The sequence below is a fragment of the Cupressus sempervirens genome, chromosome 7 (genome assembly GCF_028749045.1).
Source record: "Cupressus sempervirens isolate cs-2001-9-10 chromosome 7, ASM2874904v1, whole genome shotgun sequence".
NCBI lineage: Eukaryota > Viridiplantae > Streptophyta > Pinopsida > Cupressales > Cupressaceae > Cupressus > Cupressus sempervirens.
This window is the reverse complement of record NC_143124.1, coordinates 921,626,964-921,649,776: the sequence shown is the minus strand read 5'-3', so window position 1 is coordinate 921,649,776 and position 22,813 is coordinate 921,626,964. Positions and strand designations below refer to the sequence as shown.

General features: G+C 33.6%; 1 protein-coding gene across 2 annotated transcripts; it reads left to right on the top strand.

Annotated features, from left to right (window-relative positions):
- The first annotated feature begins 1,564 nt into the window (after window positions 1–1,564).
- Window positions 1,565–5,648, top strand: LOC149550554 (disease resistance protein TAO1-like). 2 transcript variants are annotated; one of them, XM_089795113.1, is made up of 7 exons: window positions 1,565–1,834; window positions 1,992–2,102; window positions 2,655–2,968; window positions 3,354–3,514; window positions 3,611–4,599; window positions 4,685–4,969; window positions 5,063–5,648. In XM_089795113.1, exons 1-7 carry the CDS (start codon window positions 1,637–1,639, stop codon window positions 5,465–5,467), a joined length of 2,463 nt encoding a protein of 820 aa, XP_089651239.1. In that variant the 5' UTR covers window positions 1,565–1,636; the 3' UTR covers window positions 5,468–5,648. The 2 variants fall into 2 exon arrangements, with proteins under 2 accessions (XP_089651239.1, XP_089651240.1); XM_089795114.1 differs by lacking the exon at window positions 1,992–2,102 and having other exon boundaries at window positions 1,577–1,834.
- Window positions 5,649–22,813: the final 17,165 nt, after the last annotated feature.

Genomic DNA, 22,813 nt, shown 5'->3' with positions numbered 1-22,813 from the left:
CAAGGATAGCTAGAGGAGCAAGATGAGATGGCTGGATAGGATGGTAGATAGCTAGGATTATGATGGATATAAAGAGATGACATTGGGTTTGCATGAGAATAGCCTAGAGCTAGATACCAATGACAAGGGAGGATGGACAAGACAAGATCTCCAAGGAATATAGTGCCCCCAATCAGAAGATACCACTTTTTAGTTTTGATCGAAACTAAGCACTTGTTTAGTTTCGATTGAAACTATAAATTTTCATTTCTATCCAAACTCTTCCGACTATTTTTCCCATCCGCACTTTTTTGGAGGGATTTCTTCCTCCAAAAAGGTGTAACCCACTATTGTGGGTTCACCCTATGGATAGGATCAAAGTAAAACCTCATGGGAGAGGCTAGAAAATTCGATGCATGACCTCATCCATAATCAAGAAGCCCTATGCCAAAAGGTTGAAACCCTTGGGATATTCTCTACTAAAGTTGCGCACTTCACGTTCACCACTCTATACGTTCTACAAGTGAACAAGGATGAGGGCAAAATGAGTGAGACCACCCGCTCCCTCTACAACTTCCTAGCGGACGATTGGCTCAAGATTCTACTGGTGAAACTCATCAAGGAGGAGGTGGAGAAATTAGCCATGGAAGATCCTAATGAAAAGGAGTAGGAGGACCTGGACAGGGAGGGAAGCTACTCCTCGTGCTTGCATTTATTTTGTTATTTTTAATGTGATGGTTAACTACAAACTCTATGCCCTTTGTGGCACTTTTAGTTAATGTGGCTATTAATTGTTCTATTAGCAGGGCATGCAATCTTGGCTGCTGGATTATTTTTTGGCATAATATGTATGTTAAGGTTAGTATGGTGGACATTGATATTTTGAAGTATAATGCTACGGTTTTAAATATTATGATGTTTTTGATGTCTAGAAAAAAATTGGTTAGATAGTATGGAGTAACTACCAGCTGATCTCCAGCCCTCTGTACCACAAGGTCAGCCCCCCAATTTTTCTCTGCTCTCTAAATCATCAAAAAGAAAATCATAATTTAAATTAAACAAATGTTTCCACTATTTATTTAGTCAAACTTTACTCCAAATCGTATTACCTGGAATGCAAATTCTATTGTATGTCACACAGATCCAATTGCAATAAAAATCCAATGATACGATGTGCAACAATTTGATACTAAAGAACATATTCCAATTGGTTTATCCGTTACACTCTTAATCAAATCTCGCTCTGAAGATATTAAAATAAACTCTTGTCAAATTCATTTCTAAGCTGTGTCAACCATAATTGTTATTCGATTCTGTTTGTACTATGATAGGTGTTAGAATAATGTGAGATGGTGAGAATTTAATATAAAGTCTGGATGGCTGTTAGACTAATCTTTCCTCAGTAGGTAAGCATTTAATATAAAGTCTAGAAATATCCTGTACAGTGCCAGTGAGCATTTAATAATCACTGGGGTCATGATGGAAACTACTTTGTTGAGAATAATCTTTTGAAGCATGACCCACATTGACCGTGGAACAAATGCCTTCCATTGTAAATATCAATAAGAGAAGGCCAGACAAACCTACAAGAGTTATCTTCTAATTTCTTACTCAATCTTCTTGCCTCTTTGTATTGTGTTTTCCCAGTATTTTGATAATGGGCAAGGTTTCCTTTCCTTGCTGGTGTTTCTCCTGCAATTGCTTCTCCTCCTCTTCACTTCCTCAGGAACAACCAGCCAACGCTGAACCTTCTCCTGCCAGTGCAACTGATTTGCAAATTGTTCTATATAAATTTAACAATCTAAGCAGGCTCCAGGATCTGATTAAGTTCGTTGAAGGTCTTTTGAAGAACGTAGTGAGTTATCTATCCATATGTTTTGTATATCCAATGTTACATTTAAAGTTCCAGGTTTTTAATTTAGTTTTCTTTCAGACTAGTTATGTATTCTATGCTTCAGTAAACCATTGATGTTTGTTTATATTGAGTATAAATGTATTATTGTCGAATGTAGTTGGGAGATAAGTGTGAAGAAGGATCTAGTTCCGAAGTAAGCTCTTATATTCTGGATGGCGAAACATTCCTGGTGTTTGTAGATAAACACTTCTGCAAATTTCCTCCAAACGTAAAGTTTACAATATTTGAATATTATTTTTCCATATCAGAACTATAAAATCAGCCTTTGATAAAATTCTAATTCCAGTATGAATAAAGTCCAGCCTGTTATAAATTGACGGGTGGCTGTAAACCTACACATTTGGGAAGAAATTATATTAAATAGATGTTGATTATGTAAATCAGTTTCTGGATTAGATTGTGTGGAGATTTTTACCATCAACGTTTCGAATCACACTACGTGATCCATCATCAGTATGAGAGAGCAAGAAATGTCAATCCATCATCACTTTGTTTGACATCTCTTGCTCTCTCATCCTGATGATGGATCACGTAGTGTGATTTGAAACGTTGATGGTAAAAATCTCCACACAATCTAATCCAGAAACTGATTTACATAACTATGATGGATTGTGGAAATCTGATCTTTGTTTGACATCTCTTGCACAATCTAATCCAGAAACTGATTTACATAAGTATGATGGATTGTGAAAATCTAATCGCATTAATAGATGTTGATTGTCATAACTTTTCCTTACATATAATGGATTTCTCCATCCAGAAAGATTCCATGAATGGTTTGAGTGAAGAGACCCAGAAAATCGTCATAAAGTTGCTGGAAGGCGCTGGGAAAGTTCATTGGATCGGAGCAGCACTTTCTATGGTGGGATTTGTACTAGCAAGATTTAATGAGATGTGTAACAACAAACGAGAGTGCCTTGGAATTTTGAAAGCTATGGTCAATCTTGGAAGGCAAATTGTGGAGTTGAATGAGCAAATGCCAGATCAGAAGCAGAAATTAAACGAGGCTGTGGAGTGCATTGTTGAAGGATGTTGTTTGTGCACCTCCCAAATTTTAACCTCTAAATTTTTCAGGTGAGTACAATTATTAAATCAGTTTTATTCCAGAGGCTGAAGTTATACATAGGAAATTACAAAATGTTCATTCTGCATGAGTTGAAAAATCCTGTAATTTGAGAATGCCCCCTCGTTTTCAGTTTGATTATTCGACTGTTTATCAGTCGGTGTTTTAATGAGATTTTATATTCTTAAAATGGAATTGATATAATTTGGTGTCAAAAAAGGATGATAAAATAGACAATTTCAAATATAAGGTTTAATAGTCAAAACATTTAAAGATTACCGTCTTTAGATTTTATTTGAGATGTTAAGCGCAGATAATGTTTGTTTCTATACAAATACAAATACAAGCAAGGTTGAATTATATTTAATCCATACCGATTGTTCGAATTGTGCGAAGGTTCCTTACATCTTCAGTCACTGCCGATAGTTTGAAGGCTTTCCAACTTAGAATAGACCGTCTGTACGGCGATCTCCAAATGTGGGGTATTATTGACTTACAGAAAAGACTGCCACGGATTGCTTCGCAGTTACAGAAACTCTATGCAAATGAAGGAGCGGGTAAGATGTTCTTATCTTTTACTCATCTTTTGACTGTTATGTTATCCATTGAACTCTGTGAAAAACTCTAATTGAAATTTTATACAAATTTTACAGTTGGAATAGACTCTGCACGTGATGAAGTAATCAGACTTTTAGATTTGAGTGCACAACATACATCAGCGAGAGTTGTGGTTGTCCATGGTTTTGGCGGAATTGGAAAAACAACTCTAGCCGATGCTGTCTATGCACATATTGACCTCCACAGTTATAAACATTGTAGAATCCACATGGATCAAAATTGTACAAAGAATGATCTCAAAGTCCTTCAAAAACAGATTTTGAATGATTTGTTCCAACAGAATGTGAAATTGACAAACTGTGACTATGGTCGAGGAATGATCAAGTCACTCTCTATACAGAATCCTGATCGGCCATTGTTTCTCTACATCGACAATGGTCTCAAAAGTACAGATCTGGAAGAACTTTTACCTGCAGACCTGGGTAGTTGGCTTCCACATAAGAGTAGAATTCTTGTCACTACTCGAAATCTGCAAGAGACGGACATATTTGTCAGCAGGAATATTCAACGCCGACAATATGCTGTGATTCCTCTTCCACAGAGAAAGGCCAGAGAAATTTTGTTGAAGAAAGTCTCAGACTACAACAATGAAAAGAATATACAGCACCTTCTCGATTTGTGTGGTGGGGTTCCACTTCTGTTGGAATTAGCTGGTTCGCAACTGGCTACAAATAGTAGAGGTAGAAACAATTTAGTATTAGAGATGCTTAGACAAGGAGAGGAGGTCGAAGATATAAGTGACCGAATGGTTGATTTTGTATACCACAGATTATTACCGCCCATTAAAGAGGCTTTCCTAGATATCACATGCTTCTTTTCCACAGGAGATCGTAACAGTAAAGTTGTGGAATACAGAGTTGGAGAGGAGGAGTTCAGAGCTCTAGAAGAGGCATCGTTAGTGAAGACAGATGAGCTGGGCAACGTGACTGTTCACGACATAGTCCGAGCAAGAGGGGAAAAGATGTCAGAGGGAAGCAGAATTACAGAACCTGAAAAATTACGCGAATGCTTGAAAGATGAAGAGGTACAGGACAATGCCTCTTGTTAATAGAATTCAAATATAATCGATGTTTATAACCATAGTAATACAATTGTTTATATTGCTGCAGAAACTCAAAAATCTTAAAGGTATCTGTTTTAGGGAACCTTTTCTGCAGCAGTCTCCAATAGAAATCAACGAATATAATCTGAACAGTATGAGTAATTCTTTAAGAATCTTAATATATTATATGACATCTCAATTAAGATTCAGTGGGAAATGCCATAAACCATTTAAGCAACTCAGAGGCCTCGCTCTTCCAAGGGACATCTCCGATTTACCGATGGAGTTTGACAAACTAGAGCACCTTCTCTCCTATCGTGGCCCATTGATGCAAGGAATGAGTTTGTACCAGGTAAGATTTGCAATATGTATCTTTCAGTTAGCTTTGATTAGATTTTAGAATGGCACTTATTATCCTTTTAATAATTGTTCTGCAAATATGTAGCTTCCACCAAATCTGCGTGATATGTGGATCACAAATATAATTTGTCCTGGGAGTGGAATTGCAAATTCTAAAGCTTCTGCCAAACTCGGTCAAGATTCTTCTCTTGCAAGATTGGTCTTCTGGCGTATTTCAACCATGGAAAGGTTACCAGACGGAGTGGAAAAGCTAACAAAGCTAGAGGAATTAAGAGTTCATAATTGCTCGAAGTTGAGAGAACTTCCCTCCAACATAGGCCAACTTAGGAATTTAGAAATATTAAATCTGGGATACTGCTCTACCTTAGAGGAATGGCCATCAAGTTTTGGAGATCTCTCAAAATTAAAGACATTAGATTTGAGAGGATGTTCTTCGAAATTAAAAGAATCCCTGCCCAACAATATCATACAAAGTTGCTTAATGTATTAAGCAGTTGTAAAAGGACGCCGTTCTCCATCCAAACTGTGCAATCTTTCATTCAAACTGTACAATTGACCAATTTTCAAAAAATTGAAAACGTCATAGATTTTTCTAGAAATTTCAGATTTTGAAAAAAATCACTACTGTGAATCTGAAAAAAAAAAAGGTTCACTTTGTTTTGTCTCTAGTACATTATTTTGCATGGAGATTAATGTATCCTGTTTTAAAATAGTATACTCTTTAATTGTCATTCTGAAATGTTTTCTCTATTGTTCAATATGTGATGGGATAAGTAAGATGTGAAGTTCAATAATCTTTTGATATTCTAAATAAAAATATTTTGTTTTATTTTATAAATATAGTTATTATTTAGATCTAACTATAATATATTTTTAACTTTTGAAACAAAAATAATTAGTTATTATTAGCCGAGAGGCTCTTCAATCTCATAAGAGACCCCTCAAAACTGTGTAAACAATATATTGTATGAATTACATAAATTTTAAAATAAAGAATTCCATATGTGAATGAAAAGAAAAAGGACCTAAATCAAAAACAAATACACCTGAAATAGGGTCAGTTACGGAAACAAGAAGGGGTTATAAAACAAACCAAGCAAGTGGTTATAGTGATGGCTAGAAGGAGACGAAATGGGAAGGGTTTCCTTGGGAAGTACTACAGGGTTGGGGGAGAATAGCAGACAGAAGAGTTGGGGGAGAATAACAGATGAAAGAGTTGGGGGAGAATAGCAGATGACAGAGTTGTGGAGTAACATCAATGACTGTAGCAAACCACACCATTGGATTGGGTCAGTTGTGGAAACAAGAAGGGGTTATAAAACAAACCAAGCAAGTGGTTATAGTGACAACTAGAAGGAGAAGAAACGGGAGGGGTTTCTTTGAGAAGTACTGCAGGGTTGGGGGAGAATAGCAGGCAGAAGAGTTGGGGAGAATAACAGATGAAAGAGTTGGGGGAGAATAGCAGATGACAGAATTGTGGAGAGTAACAACAATGACTATAGCAAACCACACCATTGGATTGGGTCAGTTATGGAAACAAGAAGGGGTTATAAAACAAGCCAAGCAAGTGGTTATAGTGACGACTAGAAGGAGAAGAAATGGGAGGGGTTTCTTTGGGAAGTACTACAGGGTTGGGGGAGAATAGTAGACAGAAGAGTTGGGGGAGAATAGCAGACGACAGAGTTGTGGAGAGTAGCAGTAGTGACGACAACAGACCACACCATTGGAAAGAAACATAAATCGATTTTACTAGGTACTTTCTTCTATTTGTTCTATTCTTTGCACATGATATAAATACCTTACTTGAATTTACATTAATGAATGCGTAACAGTTTTTTTTTAAATGTATTGCACAATCACTTACTATAGCAATTAAGAACTGGAAAATGTATGGAAGAAAAACCAAAAAGTAACATTACAGTTTAGATAAACCAAGAAAACTTTTAAAACTTTAGTCTAAGCAACAGACTTCTTCTCTACTCCACAACTATTTTGTCTATTCTTGACCAATTTATTTCAGTGAACACTGTAAATTTTCCCATTTGATTCTTTTATATTTCTTCTACTATATAAAATAGCCAAGCCAACGGCCAAGAGATTTTGTTAAGGAAAATAATGGAAAAGAAGAAGTCGCTAAGTAAGTCAGCATAAAGGATTGTTGCTACCACCAATTCGATAGCACACTGTAGAAACCTGAAGGATCCAAACAATAGCAGAAAGAATAATATCCAATACCCCAAAAAATAATATATAACAGTAAAATAACTTACTCTGCTCAAGAACAGAGGATACTCTATTTTGGGGACAGAATCACAATCTTTTTATTAATCTAATTAAAGGAAATTATTACAAAAGGAAAGACAGAATACTACTTGGAACGCAAGTCTTTAAATTAAAAAAGAAAGATAAGATAATTGCATTATTCATGCCAATGATTACGGATGGGAGAAGAAGAAACTAAGACTAAATTATAATGCATCCAAAAATATCATCTAATGCATGCCATATGTACAACATGCTTCTTGTTTAAACTACTCCTGAACTGAGGTAATCTAGAAATTATTTGTAAAATAGTGGAAATGAAGCGATGGAGCTGGAGTCTGAAGTGGAGTCAATCAATGCTGAAGTTGCATGCTTATTTTAGTTTTCTTTCTTCATCGAACAACAACATTAATCTTCATACTCCCCCTTGATGCTGAGAGGACTAACAATTCGATCTCTGAGTACCAAAAATTAATCTTTTACAACTGCCTTTGTGAAGATGTCTGTGATTTGTTATTTTGTACTGATGTACTTCAACTCAACCACTTTATTTTGTACCAAATCTCTGATAAAACGTTGTTTAAGATAAAAATTCTTAGTCCTACTGTGATGAACCGGATTCTTAGCCAATTTAATGGCACTTATATTGTCACAAAATATCACAGTAGGCTCAACTTGTATCTCTCCAATTTCTTTAAGAATCTTTCTAAGCCATAAAGCTTGTGTACTAGATGAAGTAATGACAACATACTCCGCTTCTGTAGATGAAAGAGCAACCATACTTTGCTTCTTTGAACTCCATGTGATTAAACCAGAACCCAAAGAAAAATAATTACCAGATGTAGATTTTCGGTCATCCAAGCTACTTCCCCAATCTGAATCACTGAAGCTAACAAGCTCAAACTTATTAGAAGAATAGTGAATGCCAAAATCTACTGTGCTTTTCACATAACTCAAAATTCTCTTGGCTGCATTCATATGTTTCTTTGATGGATTTTTCATATACCTTGAAACCAATGAAACTGAATAAGCAATATCAGGCCTTGTGTGAGTTAAGAACATCAAACTCCCCACAATTCTCCTATATAATGTCTCATCAACAATTTCAGCACCATCATCTCTACATAATGTAACTCCATGAGCAATTGGAGTGGAAAGAGGTTTACAATCAGCCATATCAAATTTTTTCAACATATCTTTTGCATACTTTTCTTGACAAATAAAAATTTCATCTTTACCTTGATAAACCTCCATGCCAAGAAAGTACTTGATGAGACCTAAATCTTTCATCTCAAACTCATTCATCATAGCAACTTTAAATTCATCTTTCATCTTTGAACTACTACCGGCCATATATAACAAATCATCAACATACAAACTCACAATTAGAATTTCATTACCTTCTTTTTTGTAGTAAAGGGTAGGTTCACTCTTACATCTTTGAAAGCCATTCTGTTAAAAATATCCATCAATTTTTGCATACCATGCACGTGGTGCTTGCTTGAGGCCAAAGAAAGCCTTCTTCAACTTGTAGACATAATCTTCTTTGCCTTGAATCTCAAAACCTTGTGGCTGTCCCACATATACCTCTTCTTCTAAGTACCCATTCAAGAAGGCACTTTTCACATCCATGTGATGAATACTCCATTTCTTTTGAGCTGCAAGAGAGATTAGCATCCTAATAGTTTCTTTTCTTGCTATTGGTGCAAAAATTTCTTCATAATCAATGCCATACCTTTGAGTGAAACCTATAGCTACCAATCTTGCCTTGTGTCTTTCAACACTCTCATCACTATTATACTTGGTCTTATAGATCTATTTTGTGCCAATATTTTTCTTCTCATGTGGAAGATCTAAAAGCTCCCATGTCTCATTCCTATGAATGGAATCCATCTCTTCATTCATTGCTTGCATCCAAACCTCATTAGCACACGCATCTTCAAAACATGATGGCTCAAAATCAGCTTTAGCAAGTAATGCAAAATTTACTGTCTCACCTATTGGATCTTCTTCATGTGCTTGATTTTGACACCTGTCATAGATATCACTCAATCTTCTTACCTTCCTTGGAGGACTTGAGGATGGACTTGCTCTTGGGATTGGTGAGGAGTTTCTTGGTGGGCTTGGTGATCTTGAAATAGAACCACTAGCTGGCTGCTCATTATCATTATCAACAATATCATCATCATCCAAAACTAATTTTGGCTTTTCAACATGTTGTTTTTGATGACCATAAACTCCCCCTTCATCAAAAATCACATCTCTTGAAACAAAAATCTTATTAGTAATAGGACTGAATAATCTATAAGCTTTGCTTTCCTCACTATAGCCCACAAAAATACATGCCTCACTTTTAGCATCTAGCTTTTGCCTATTCTGATCAGGGATGCGAACATAAGCCAAACAACCAAAAATTTTAAAATGATTTACGTTAGGCTTTTTCTCATACCATGCTTCATATGGAGTCATCTTGTGTAGGGCACTCATAGGACTCTTGTTGAGAATATATATGGCTATAGCAACTGAATCAGCCCAATAAGAATTGTTCAAACCCTTGGTTTGTAACATGCTCCTTGCCATTTCTACCACATTGGGTACCCATTCTTTCTCAATATGTGTGTACCTCAAGGGAAAATTGATGTCACCCTTTGTCTCATCATCGTAAGAACATGACCCCCCTTGAGCAAGGAAAAATTGCATGCATTTATTGAATTTTCTTCTAATTTGTTGCCCTCTAGTTTTTCTCTCTTTTGTAGATCTACTACATGTATCATTGTCCTATTCTATTCTCATATTTCCCTCACTTGAGGAAGACAAATCTGATAGATGCCTATTTGGTGGTACCTAGAGCCTATTAAATGAGAGATATTGTTGAAGGAATGAAATATCAAGATATGAATTTTACCTAAAGTTAATGTCAAAAGTAAAGAGAAAGCAAGTATGTAATAAACTTATACCTCTTGATCCATATCACTTTGTACGATCCTCATTAAAGGGTAATAGTTTCCTACATATGTAAACCATTTCTCTTAAGTTAGTTACAAATTACATGATACTTATCCTATAAATTATGCATAGAACGCAACATGAACAATATGCATATATCGCAAAAAATATAACATTGTATATTTTTCAATTGGTTACCTCTACAAAAAACATATTTTAAGTAATCAGCACCTAATGTATTTCCATTGATCATGTCATTGATCATCCTCTTTGCCCATATCATCATCATGAACATCATCATTATCGCCATCATCATCCAAATCATCAGAGTTGTCACTATGCCTATCATCATTGTCATCATCATCATCATCACCAACACCATCACCATCACCATCACCATCACCATCACCATCACCACCATCATCATCTTTGCCACCACCACCATCATCATCAATGCCATCACCATCATCATCATCATCATCATCATCATCATCCCCTTCTTCATCTTTGCCATCATTAGCATCTTCATCTCCTCCTTTATCTTCACCATCATCATTATCATCTCCTCCTTCATCTTCTTCTTCAATCACATTATACTTTACTGGTCTTCCTCTTGGATTATGTCTAACAATAAATGACCAACCCAATTTATATGGAATGCCAAAGTAAAAAACTTTCTCACATTAGCTTGGAAGAACATAGGGCTCATTTCCCACTGGCTCAAATGACCTTGTATTAATCATTGCAAATCCATTATCATGTTCAATAATACTTCTATCAAGATCATTTTGATTCAGTTGTAGCATATACCATTTGGCATCAAATATAACTTGTTTGAAGGAATTAAAGTCACACTCAATTATATTGTCCAAAATGCCATAATATCTATTTTCAAATTGTTGAGGATGTATGTCATTTCTAGATAAAATATTGGTGACCTCAAACATTGTAGTTATCCTAGAATCACAAGTTCTCTTAGTATCATCCACCTTTTTATGTGAAATTTATGGCCATTATAGTACATAGCTCTATGGTGCTTGACCTTTTATTTTTCAAACATGTCAAAATTATGCATCCATCCTTGAGTAGATATTAATCAAATGGGTCATGATAGATTAAATTTACATACCTTTCCACCTCTTAAACTATTTTCTAGATCAATTACCATTGGTGTAACATTGGGATCTCCATTACAATGAGCCTCTTTAACCAATGAAGTAACACCTTCCCATCTTAATGAGTGACTATTTTATTGAGATCATTCAATCTATAGATTGTTTGCAATATACAAATAAGTGCATCCCACTCAAGAGAAACTATATAAAATAAATAGACTAGTTAGAAACAAATTCTATTGATGATGGATAAGAATTAATTAACTATAATAACATCTTATAATTACCTCTCACTTTCCTCAATATACCTTTCTGCATCAAGTACTCCCCTTCAAATCTGTTAATGGAGTTGGGATCCCAAATGTGATCTACATGGATTTTTGATGCAAACTTGGAAAAATATTCACTAATGTAAACCATGGTCTAGTAGACCATATATCCCTCGACCATGAAACCCTCAGGACATGCTCTCTATCGAACCAAGTCCTTCAAAAAATTTAAGTGCCTCTCAACCATCCACATTGACCTAGTTGGTACAGGTCCACACAATTCAATCCCCTCCACTAGATGTATGGCTCAGTGTTCTTGTACATTGAAAAAAGTTCAAGGTAGACACTTTTGCATCTTGTAGAAAAGGTAAAGATTTTTTCTCTTCCATTGCTTTATGTTTTTTTTATCAATTTCTTTAGATGAAAACCACCTAGAAGATATTCATCATGCAAAAATATATTAACAAGGCTAATAAAACTTGTATACAACAAATCTAACAAATAACCCTTCTAACCTCATGTATTTCCCAAGATCATATATAACATATTTGACACTCATGTTGTTGAAGTTATGTGGGAGAGATAGAGGTATAATGTACTACAATAATAATAAAATGATCTTTTCAATATATTGTAAAATAAATCAATCAAAAGTACATGATGTTTTACAAATTTATTGTAAATACTGTTTGAAAAAAAGGATGATTTAATTTCATTTATTAAATTACCTTTTCTCCCTTCTTAAGATTTTGTTGTATACATTTTTTAGTTTTCTCTATTTAATAATTATTTTATAATTATTAAATAGCTTTCACCTTTAGGTTACCTTTAGTAACTTATTAGGTTACCCTTTTAGGGTTTCAATCTCCTTTTATAAGGATTGGTCTCTTTGTAATTATTATCTTTTTAATCTCTTCTTCATCTGAATATACAATTTTCATGTTTTTAAGATCAAATCCTTGCCTCTTCTTGTCTTTTCTTCTTCGTGATAAGTTTTCTACATGCAGGTATTCTTGGGCTTTACAGATTTGATTTACATATTTGCTCAAATCCTACATGGTATCAAAGCCAGATCTACTATAGCTTGTCTGGTATTTGGAGAAAAAGGAGAATGAGAGTTTGACATAATAGATCTGGAGTTTTTTTTGGGTATTTCTTGAGAAAATAGGAGGGTCACCAATTTTTGAAGCAGTTTGAGGCCAAATGGATGTAGATGGATCCAGAAGGCGTCAAAACCCTGTTTCCATATAAAGTTTGTCTATTTTGGACAACATTGATCCAAAAGGCAAAAAAAAATTGCCCAATAGGGTCGTACAACTTCTACATGCACTCCAAGGTGGAAACATTCTTAAAAAATTACAAAAAAAATAAAAAACATTGTAGTTTTACCCACTACAATTAACTAACCTTGGCAGTTACCATTGCGGTTATCGCTGTAGTTATTGTTGTGCAGCCCGCCAAAAACTCTACAATAGCACCGCAACAACTTTTTCGTGGCTCTACCATAGCTCTGCTCCATGGCGGCCCTCCACCTACCCCTCCACCTAGCCACCACTCCATCAGTGGTGGGGGGTTATTTTAAATTTTTTTATTTTAAAAAAAATTTAAAAAATTATGCATTTCTAGGGGCCTTGTCGATTTTTCTCTATAACTTAAGCATATTGATGTATTTTTTCAATCTAAAAAATGTGTTGGAAAGCTAGTTTTGAGATGGAGACATTGATATAGGTTTTTTCTAAATTTGATGCAGTTTGGTTGCTTATTTTGGCAGTCAAAGCTGGATGTTCATTTTTCACTTCGGAGGGCATATCTTGAGTGTCCCATCTCCATTTTTCGAAAACATTATATTTTTGGAAAGTTGGTTTTTTTTTACTTTCCAAAAATGCTATAATTTCTTATAGATTCTACTCCATACTCTTTCTATCATGTTATTTACTATTTTTCTCTATGGTGGGTATCTTGAGTGTTTCAGGTTTGGGGTTCATTTTCATGGCATGGGATCTCTTCTTTTGCGTTGTACTTTCTATTGTATCAGCTCTTTGCCATTTCTAATTATTGTTGATATCATTTGTAAGAATTTTTATGTAAATGCACTAAGATAAAGTGCCACTCCTTTCTTTTCAGGATCTTTTTTTATCATTGTGATTTATTATACTTGTACTATATTATAAAGTTCCCTGGGGGGATAGTTGATTGCCATTTAATGCCCTCTTCCTTTGTCAAATGAGTGTCCCTTCCACTAAATTATCCCCATGATGTGTCAGTGACATGTGCCTTTATAGGTGTTTTTATCTTTTCCTCACTCTCGATGTTCTTGGTTCTTTCTATTTTGCAAGAGATTTTTGGCCCACTTTCTCTACTGCCTATCACCTCACCCTGTTTGCATTAAGGCGGGGTTCTTCTATTATTTCTAATGCTTCCTTGGCTCATTAGAGTGAGCTATGTATTTCATATTTGATCCTATGTACTAGGCAATTGTAGTGGCTGGATACCTATGCATTTTGGTGAGATGGATCATCTACCATATAGATACTCTTCTTTTCATTTTTAGAGGAGGTTCTTTAGATCAACAATTTCTTTTTGACAGAGTTTGTGGCTTCCTCATTCTTTAGTAGTTTTCTTCATGATGTCTCTTTGTTCCTATTTTTTGGAGCATTCCTCTAGTTGGAGGCTTTTGTAGTCCTTCACTAGATTTTTCAGTTATCTCTTTTCAAAGTAGAGTTTTTCCCACTCGGTTTTCTCTATTTCTCCATTTCATAGAAATTTTGTTGTGATTGGGTACCTCATCAAGCCTTGTTGTCAGGACCCAAGTTTTCTTTCAACATTGCCTTATAGTTACTTGCTCTTTCGGCATTGTTTGTAGCTGCATTGTTGCTCATCTTAAGGGGGGTGTTACAAAAAAAGGATAATTTAATTTATTTTATTAAATTGCCTTTTCTCCCTTCTTAAGATTTCACTTTATGTATTTTTTAGCTTTCTCTATTTAATAATTATTTTATAATTATTAAATAGCTTTCACCTTTAGGTTAACTTTAGTAAATTATTAGGTCACCTTTTTGAGTTTAAAAGGATTGATCTCTTTGTAATTATTATCTTTTTAATATCTTCTTCATCTGAATATACAATTTGCATATTTTTTAGATCAAATCCTTGTCTCTTCTTGTCTTTTTCTTCTCTATGATAGGTTTTCTACATGTAGTTATTCTTGGGCTTTCTGAATTTGATTTTCATATTTGCTCAAATCCTACAAATAAAGAAGAACATGACTTACCTTGATGAAGGTGTGTCAATCATGGGTTTTCAACCCTAACCCAAAATCACCTTTGTTTGATATGTGACTACTTATGTTTGCAGCAAAGCCTATGAAAAATTTAGTTTTTTAATGGTTTCATATATGACATTAGTTTGTTGTTGTGTTAATAACCAAGCAATGCCACTCGTATTAATCTAGTTTCTATCTCTATTTAATTCAACAAAAATCTTCAATTCATGATTGGATTCATCAATGTCATTTCAAATTTTGACCAATTTTTCTTTGTCACACCTTCCATCCAATATTTTCCATATTTTCTCTATTACATTCTTTCAAATATGCATAGCTTCAAAAAAATGCATGATTGGGAGGTGCTCATAGTACGACAACCTACTAAATTATCTAGGATAGCTATTAAGTCCTTTTGAAAATCTCTCGTCGATGCCTTGATGACCTTCATGGACATCAATTATATCATTAGTAAACAAAATACAACATCCAAATTTAAATTTCATATGAAAACCTGCATAAGATGGAATGACATTATCTTGACAATTCATTCTATTGTATTCCAACTTCCACATGTGAGGTGTCATTCTTCATGGCTTTGATGTTGTCTCTTCTTTCCATTGAAAAGATGTTTTTGGTAATTTGATACTTATGGTTTTGTGGAGGAAGTGTCTATGCTCATCAAACACCTTTTTTCCTAAACTTTTTGAATGGAAAGATTTCATCTTTAGACCACAATTGGACATGCGAATTTTCCCTTTGAAGACCTACAATATCATGTATAATTGGATGATATGTGCTCTATAAGATTCATATTTACAATTATCACATGCAACTTAAACGTACAATGAAAAATATGTGTTAACAGTTTTACATACCACAAAAATGTGTTAGTCCAAGGGCATCATGCATAGTCCATACAATCATTGCACAGAATTGAAATTTCCTTTTACCAATTGGTCTAGAGGTGTCATACATAGTGACACTATTCTATAACTCCAACAACTCATCAATCAAGGGCTCAATATATACATTCATATCTTTCACTTGGTACTTACCTAGTTGAATGAACATAAACAAAACATAATTATAATGGTCATTTCAATATTGTGTTTATAAATTAATTTACATGACTATTAAATGGAAAAATACCTAGTACAACAATTGCCAATATTATTTGCTCCTTCTTTATGGACATCCAAGGAGGAATGTTATTCTTAATAACAAAAATCAGCTAGAACTAAAGTAAATAGATGTCATCTCTCCAAATGGATTGACACCATCTACTACTAATGAAAGCTTCAGATTGTGAGGTTCTTGTTTAAATACTAGTCACCTATCTTCTATGTCCTTAAATGAAAAACCATCCATAGGAATTTTCATAATGTCATCTTGACTTCTATTGCATGCATGGTAATTTATAAATTGTGTCAAGCTAGTACACCTAAATAATTATTGCAGATGTGGAATAACAAGAATGTACTGAAGAACCTTATGAGGCACCTTTTTCATTATTTGATCTAATTGATATCTACTAATGTGACAATTAGGGCATTCTATTGCAAATTCATGTTGTTTATGATATATAATATGATCATGGGGACATGCATATATTGTTTGATACTCCATTCCATTATCTTTCATAATGGTCGATAATTCTTAGTAAGAGCGAGGTAGAATGTTTGATGGTGGTAACAAACACTCACCTATGAACCTATGGAAAAACATTAATATTAATATAAAGAACATTAATGGTATGCTAACATGGAAGATGACAAAAATGACACTATACCTTAGCATATGTGAGATTGCTACATTGGATATACCATTTATAACCTTTAAGTTTACCAACGATAATACAAAAGAGAGGAGTGTTATTTGGGAGCCTTGGTACAAGGGCTCATATGCCTTTTAAATTATAGGTATATCAAGGTTCTCATCATCATCATCATTAGATGCATGACTATCATTGTCTTCATCATCTTCATCAGTTATGCCAATAACATCTTCTTCAATCCTATTCTCTAGCACATTATCAGCTACACCAATACCAACATCTTCAATTGTGTTCTCTACCTCATGATCATCTTCTTCCATTGTAGCATTACTTTCTACTTTGATATTCACACCTCCATGTTCCACTAGTTCAAAATCCACATTCACCAAAGGACAATAATCCTTTCCCCCTTCAATGTGATCATGTTGCCTACAATGTCTCTTAGCTACTGTGATTAGAATTCTTTGATTATTTAAGCCCTTGCATTTTTTGCAAGGACAATAACATTTTTCATAACCATTTCTTTTGAACTAAGACCAAAATCTAGCAATCGTCACCTTATTTGGTTCTAGGTCCATATTGTTAGACATGGACTTTCTTTAGAAGTAAATAATTGAGCTATAAAATTATAACAAATATAAACATACAATCATTAGTAGTATGTTGTATATAATCAATAATAATTAAATAATTAAATATTATTATCTCTTCAGTACAGATGGCATCTAAATAAATCAAATGAATTATACAATATAAATATTGGCATTGATTTTGAACAATATAGAATTATCATTGATTCTAGACTTCATTCAACTTGGTAGAAAGCTTTTGAGATATTACATCCATGAGGTAAGGCTGAAGAAAGTGCAAACCACATTATGATTATCCATGCTACCTAACTATGTCCAAGGTGTCTGCACACTAGAGGCATACTCCTACCAGGCTACATACATACCCGTATACACAAGATCAAGACCCTTGAACTACTCACTCTAACAAATATGTAGTTCTAGTTTCTAATTATTTTGATGTAGTTGTATTCATATAACCACTGGGGAGCTTTACTCACTTAATACAACTCTTCACCATCATACACCCACTAAGGCGAATCGAGCAGTTTTCTATAATTATAATCTTATAATACCCTAGTGCAACCTTTGTGTTGTAGTTTAGAGTTAATATAAGGTTAACCTATATACATCCTAACTCACTCCTTATATAGTTATGTTTTAAAGTGTGTAACAATAATCAATGGGTCTAAATAGATCAGTCAAGTTAATTCTAGTTGGGAACATTTGATTGTTTGTTTTATTGTACCTAATATGATGACAATTCTATAGGAATTTTTAATCAACCCAACTAATCAGAAGCTAGACCAATTGACTTGTATATACATTTCTAACTCATTCCTTATATAGTTATGTTTAAAATCTTGTGGCCATGCTACCTGTTGAGTGACTTTTATTGTTTATATACATACATAAATAAATAAATATACATATGTTTATGTATGTATATATATACAGACATACATATACATACATAGAAATCGATCAAAAGGGAACAATAATGAAATCCTAGATCTTGGTGCAAGGACCCTAGGTCCCAAATAAGGTGGTCAAACATCATGTAGGATAGTATAGAAGGTGATCAATAAGCATCCAAGTCGACACAAGATAGTTTAGACAATCTCAAACATGCATTTAGGCAAGTTGTTTACATGTTGTAATAAGGTTATAAGCAAAAGTCAAAGGTTGGTCAAACATTGTGAGTTGACTAAAAATATCCATTTTTATGTTTTATAATCTTTTTTCATATTGTGGTATAGTTTTGAAGGCATGTGGAGTCTTATTTGAAGTTTGTGTAAAATTTGTAAAAATTGCAAAAAGTTCAATAAAAGTTGTCATGCAACTTTTTTTTTTCTTGCAATTTGGAAGTGTAATAGTCATATCAATATTTTGATCAAACATGGGAGGATGAATTTGTAAGGTCAAGAGATGTGAACTATAAATTTTTTATCTTCAACCTAGTCTAAGGTTAGAATAGTACTGTATGGATTTGAAATGAAATAACAATCCTTTTGGTGGGAAAATCCTTACACTTGCTGATTTAGTCTTAGTCCCACCATAACATATACATACATATACATATATAAAATCCTTAATCTTGTTGATGCCTATTATGAGTGCCACATACTATCATATGCTAAAAAACAAAATTGTTTTATTTCTTAAGATGCAAGAATCTTACATAATGATTTGATTGTAGGGGACATGTAGATATACACATTACCATGTACTACTTGATGAAAACAAGTTTGGTGTAGACATTATTCAAAATCTTGTCTGCACCTTATCATATGTGAAAGAGTAAAACTATAAATGATTTTCATGTTGTTATCTACAATGTTATTTCTAATGTAGTATTACGTTTATTGTAGTATGTATTTTTTGTCAAAGGTATCAAAGAAGTACAACAACAGTATCTGCAGGTTACTTGCTCCTTAGTATGCTTTTGAATAAATTTCATTGAATTTTTCTATTGAATTTTTATTTTTCAAAGTTGTCTTTCAAGCTTTTTTATAGAATTTTTATTTTGGAAATCATGATTTTAATGTTTATGCTTGAATTGTAAATTGAAAGTTCATTGTTCCAATGTACAAACAAGTTCCATAGCCTATAATAATCAAGGTTATGTATAGCATATTGTAAGGTTTTTCTTCAAAAAAAGGGTTGGTTGTAGGGATTTATGCTTGCTATTAGAAATGCAACTTGTATATGAGAAACTTGGGAAGAGACTATTCATCTTTCACAATGAGTGGGAAGATACATTCACCAATTTTTGTATAATTCAATGGAATAATCTAAGGCAAGATCACATTAGGGGTTAAAGTTGTTTCAAATAATGGTCACATCAACATCAAAACCCATAACAACACAATTTTCTTCCCAACATCCATTACAAATTCCTAAATAGAAAATGTCCTTGAAGATTTTGAAATAAATCATTATCCAAAAAAATATATCCATCTTTGTGTTTCCCAATACCATGAAGAGGACTCATTAATGGAAGATGGAAATATAATAACCAAATTGAAATAAAGGGAAGAATGGAGATAGACCAAGCCAATGTTGGAAATAAAGCAATGATAGATATGAAAAGGATAAAAAGGATAACAATACTCCTATGGTTCAACACATAGCTAAGTAAGTATCCAAATTAGAGCCAATATCTATAGTCTAATAGGTTTGATCAACTAAAACTTTTAGATATAATGATGATGCGAAAGAAAGTCTTGTATTTCAATGCATAGCTAAATTTATGTCTAGTCTTTTGGAAGTGACATTGAAAATCCTTTGCCTTTACCTTCAATTCTCCTTGCAAGGATCTTGTAGCTGTTATAAAATATTTTTTGTGGGCAGAATGAAACATGTTGTATGTAGGGAGTCCTTCTATATTGGGATTCTCATATTCCAATACTACTACAAGCAATAATTCCAATGATACACAATCTAGTATGGGTGATGTGCCCCTTGCTATTATACTATATGTTTTGAGTACATACGTAATAGCAGTATGATAGTATTGATTGTAAAAATATGCTTAAAACAAATCAATGGTATGTATCATGTTACAACTTATGACAATTTTTATTTCCTTGTTGGTTGGTTGGAGAAACTTCCTAAGCTAAAAGATGTAGAAATTTACTTAGCAGGAGAGAGCTTTGTAGGTAGACATCTATCTTCTTTCATTGTATATATCCAATCATTCTGAACTGCATGGCCTTACTAATTAGGTCTAATTTTTGTAATACATTATAATTAGGTATCTTTCTTTGAGATTAGATGATTCATATAACTAGTCATTCACAAGAATACATCACCTGTGAACTTGAATTGCATAAATGAACCATCTACCATGAGTGGTGCACTGTAAGAACCCATTAGTCATGAGCTTAGATAATCCATTTGGCACTTAAAAGGAAGGTTACAATTCCACTATTCTTGAGAATCTATGAAGCTATAGAATCATTCATCTAGTTTGTTTCAATGATGCCTATATGCATGCAACTTTGTATAAAACTGATACCATGGACTCTAAAATTGATGTTTATGGATAGGGAATCCCCTTCTAGATTTGGAGATAAGCGTAAAAAATGGAGAATACTTGTGGTCACATGGTTTAATATCAAATAGCTCATACTTAATGGATCAAACTATGTGTAACAATTTGAGATATTTGAATGAATACTACCAAGATAAATGGTCACAAGCTTGTAATGACAAGAACAACAATATAACAACTGATATAGGAGATGCAATGGATATACATGATGTCACATTAGGTGAATGCTTAGCTGATATTTCAACTCAGGAAATTCCATCAAGAGATCAGGGGAAGATTCATACCATGGTAAACTCTTAGCACCACCTTATTTTTCATCCTTTAAACTCAAAAGGAACCTTGCACTCCATGTTATTTAATCAATATAAATAAAAATCTATCAAAGCCCAAATGCAATTTTTCTCATAGTAGCTAAAAAGAGATACATATGATGACATAAATAATCTAACTACACCTAACCTAATTAGGCATTTTAACATATATTTTCCTTGACACTATTTTTTTCACCTCACTTTGGTTAGCTACTATTTCTCATCAAACATTGTAAAAAATAAATGAAATTGATCTCTACATTGGAGATAAGATAATGACTTTTCTAAATAGAGATGAGGTACAAAAGGTACTTCATGCCAATACAACTCACCTACCTTACCATTGGGGTGTCTGTGAGGGGTATATCACTTGCATTCTAAATCTCTTACAATTTTTAAAAAAAAATTCCAAAAAATAATAGATAATTGTATCTTAAAACTATTTTCAATCTCTTAAGGGTAAATTAAAATTATAAATAGGAGAAAATCATAGGTTGATATTTATTGGTTGTCGGATATCCTATATTTTTAGATGATGAATCTATCAAGTTTTTAAAGTTCTAGTTCATTGTTCTCTTGAAAATGAATTAATGGAACCTAATGTAGCTTCTTATCAAATATGTTAGTGGAGATTTGTAGGCCATTATGCATCAAAGTATTTTAACTTTCTTACCCTCCAATGTTTTGAAAAAATAACATTGACAAATAACTCATAGCACAAAACTCACCACCACACGAGAAATGCTTGACCAAAACTAAAATATGGCTACCACAGTGGCATAGGAAATGAAACAAATGTAATATCTTCCTGATCTAATAGCATATAAACTCCAACAATGGCAACTACTTGTCTCAGCTAGCAAATTATTGGTTCAGAAAACCCTTACCGTTAAATGTCGTTGTAAAACTCTTCCTCGAGCCTCCCTCCTATGTGCCCACACTTTCTTGCATAAACAAATGAAGTTTCACTTTATTTATTTTTTTTTATATCCCTGACAATGTCAAAAAATTTATGCCCCACTTAATTTTTGTCGAAATTTTAATGTTATCAAGATCATTTTTTTTTAAAATGAATCTGACAAGCCAAATTGGCCTGCCGTCAAAAATTTAGGTAAAAAATTATTGGAATTCTTTAGAACAACTAAGAGGGGGGGTGAATTAGTTATCCAAGGTCTAAATGTATAATTAAAAATTTTCAAAGCTTAGTGAACCCATAAAACATTTATCATCATGCATGCATCCATAAGATTATGCAATCACTTAAAACTTGTAGGTTACTGTCAAATCAATTTGCAAAAATGTAAACATGAACATAATAGATTCAATAACACACTTGACACAATTATTTACATGGAAACCCAATTTCAAAAAAACCACCAGTAACATGCTACTCTTTCTCACTCTTCTGAAGTGATGCCCTATGAAAGGCCAACCTTGTTCAATGTTACAATGCACATTGTTAAATATAACATGGTTAAAGGATTTTAATCACCTTGTTATGAGTGAGACTTGTTAGAGGATTTTAGACTATTCACTTGGAATACTGGTTAAAATATTTACAAATGACTGTTAGGTCAACCTTAATCCAAAGGATTTACCCTAGATTGATTACAATTATTAGAGTAATAGTAAGGCTTGATCTGATAACAACTTACAACTCAATTTGTAGATTATAGATCTTTGTTTTAGTCCTCCATTCTACTTGGCTTTCACACACTTCAACTCTAATAGCGTGTTCACCCTTCAAGCATCCATATCCTTAAGTCTTT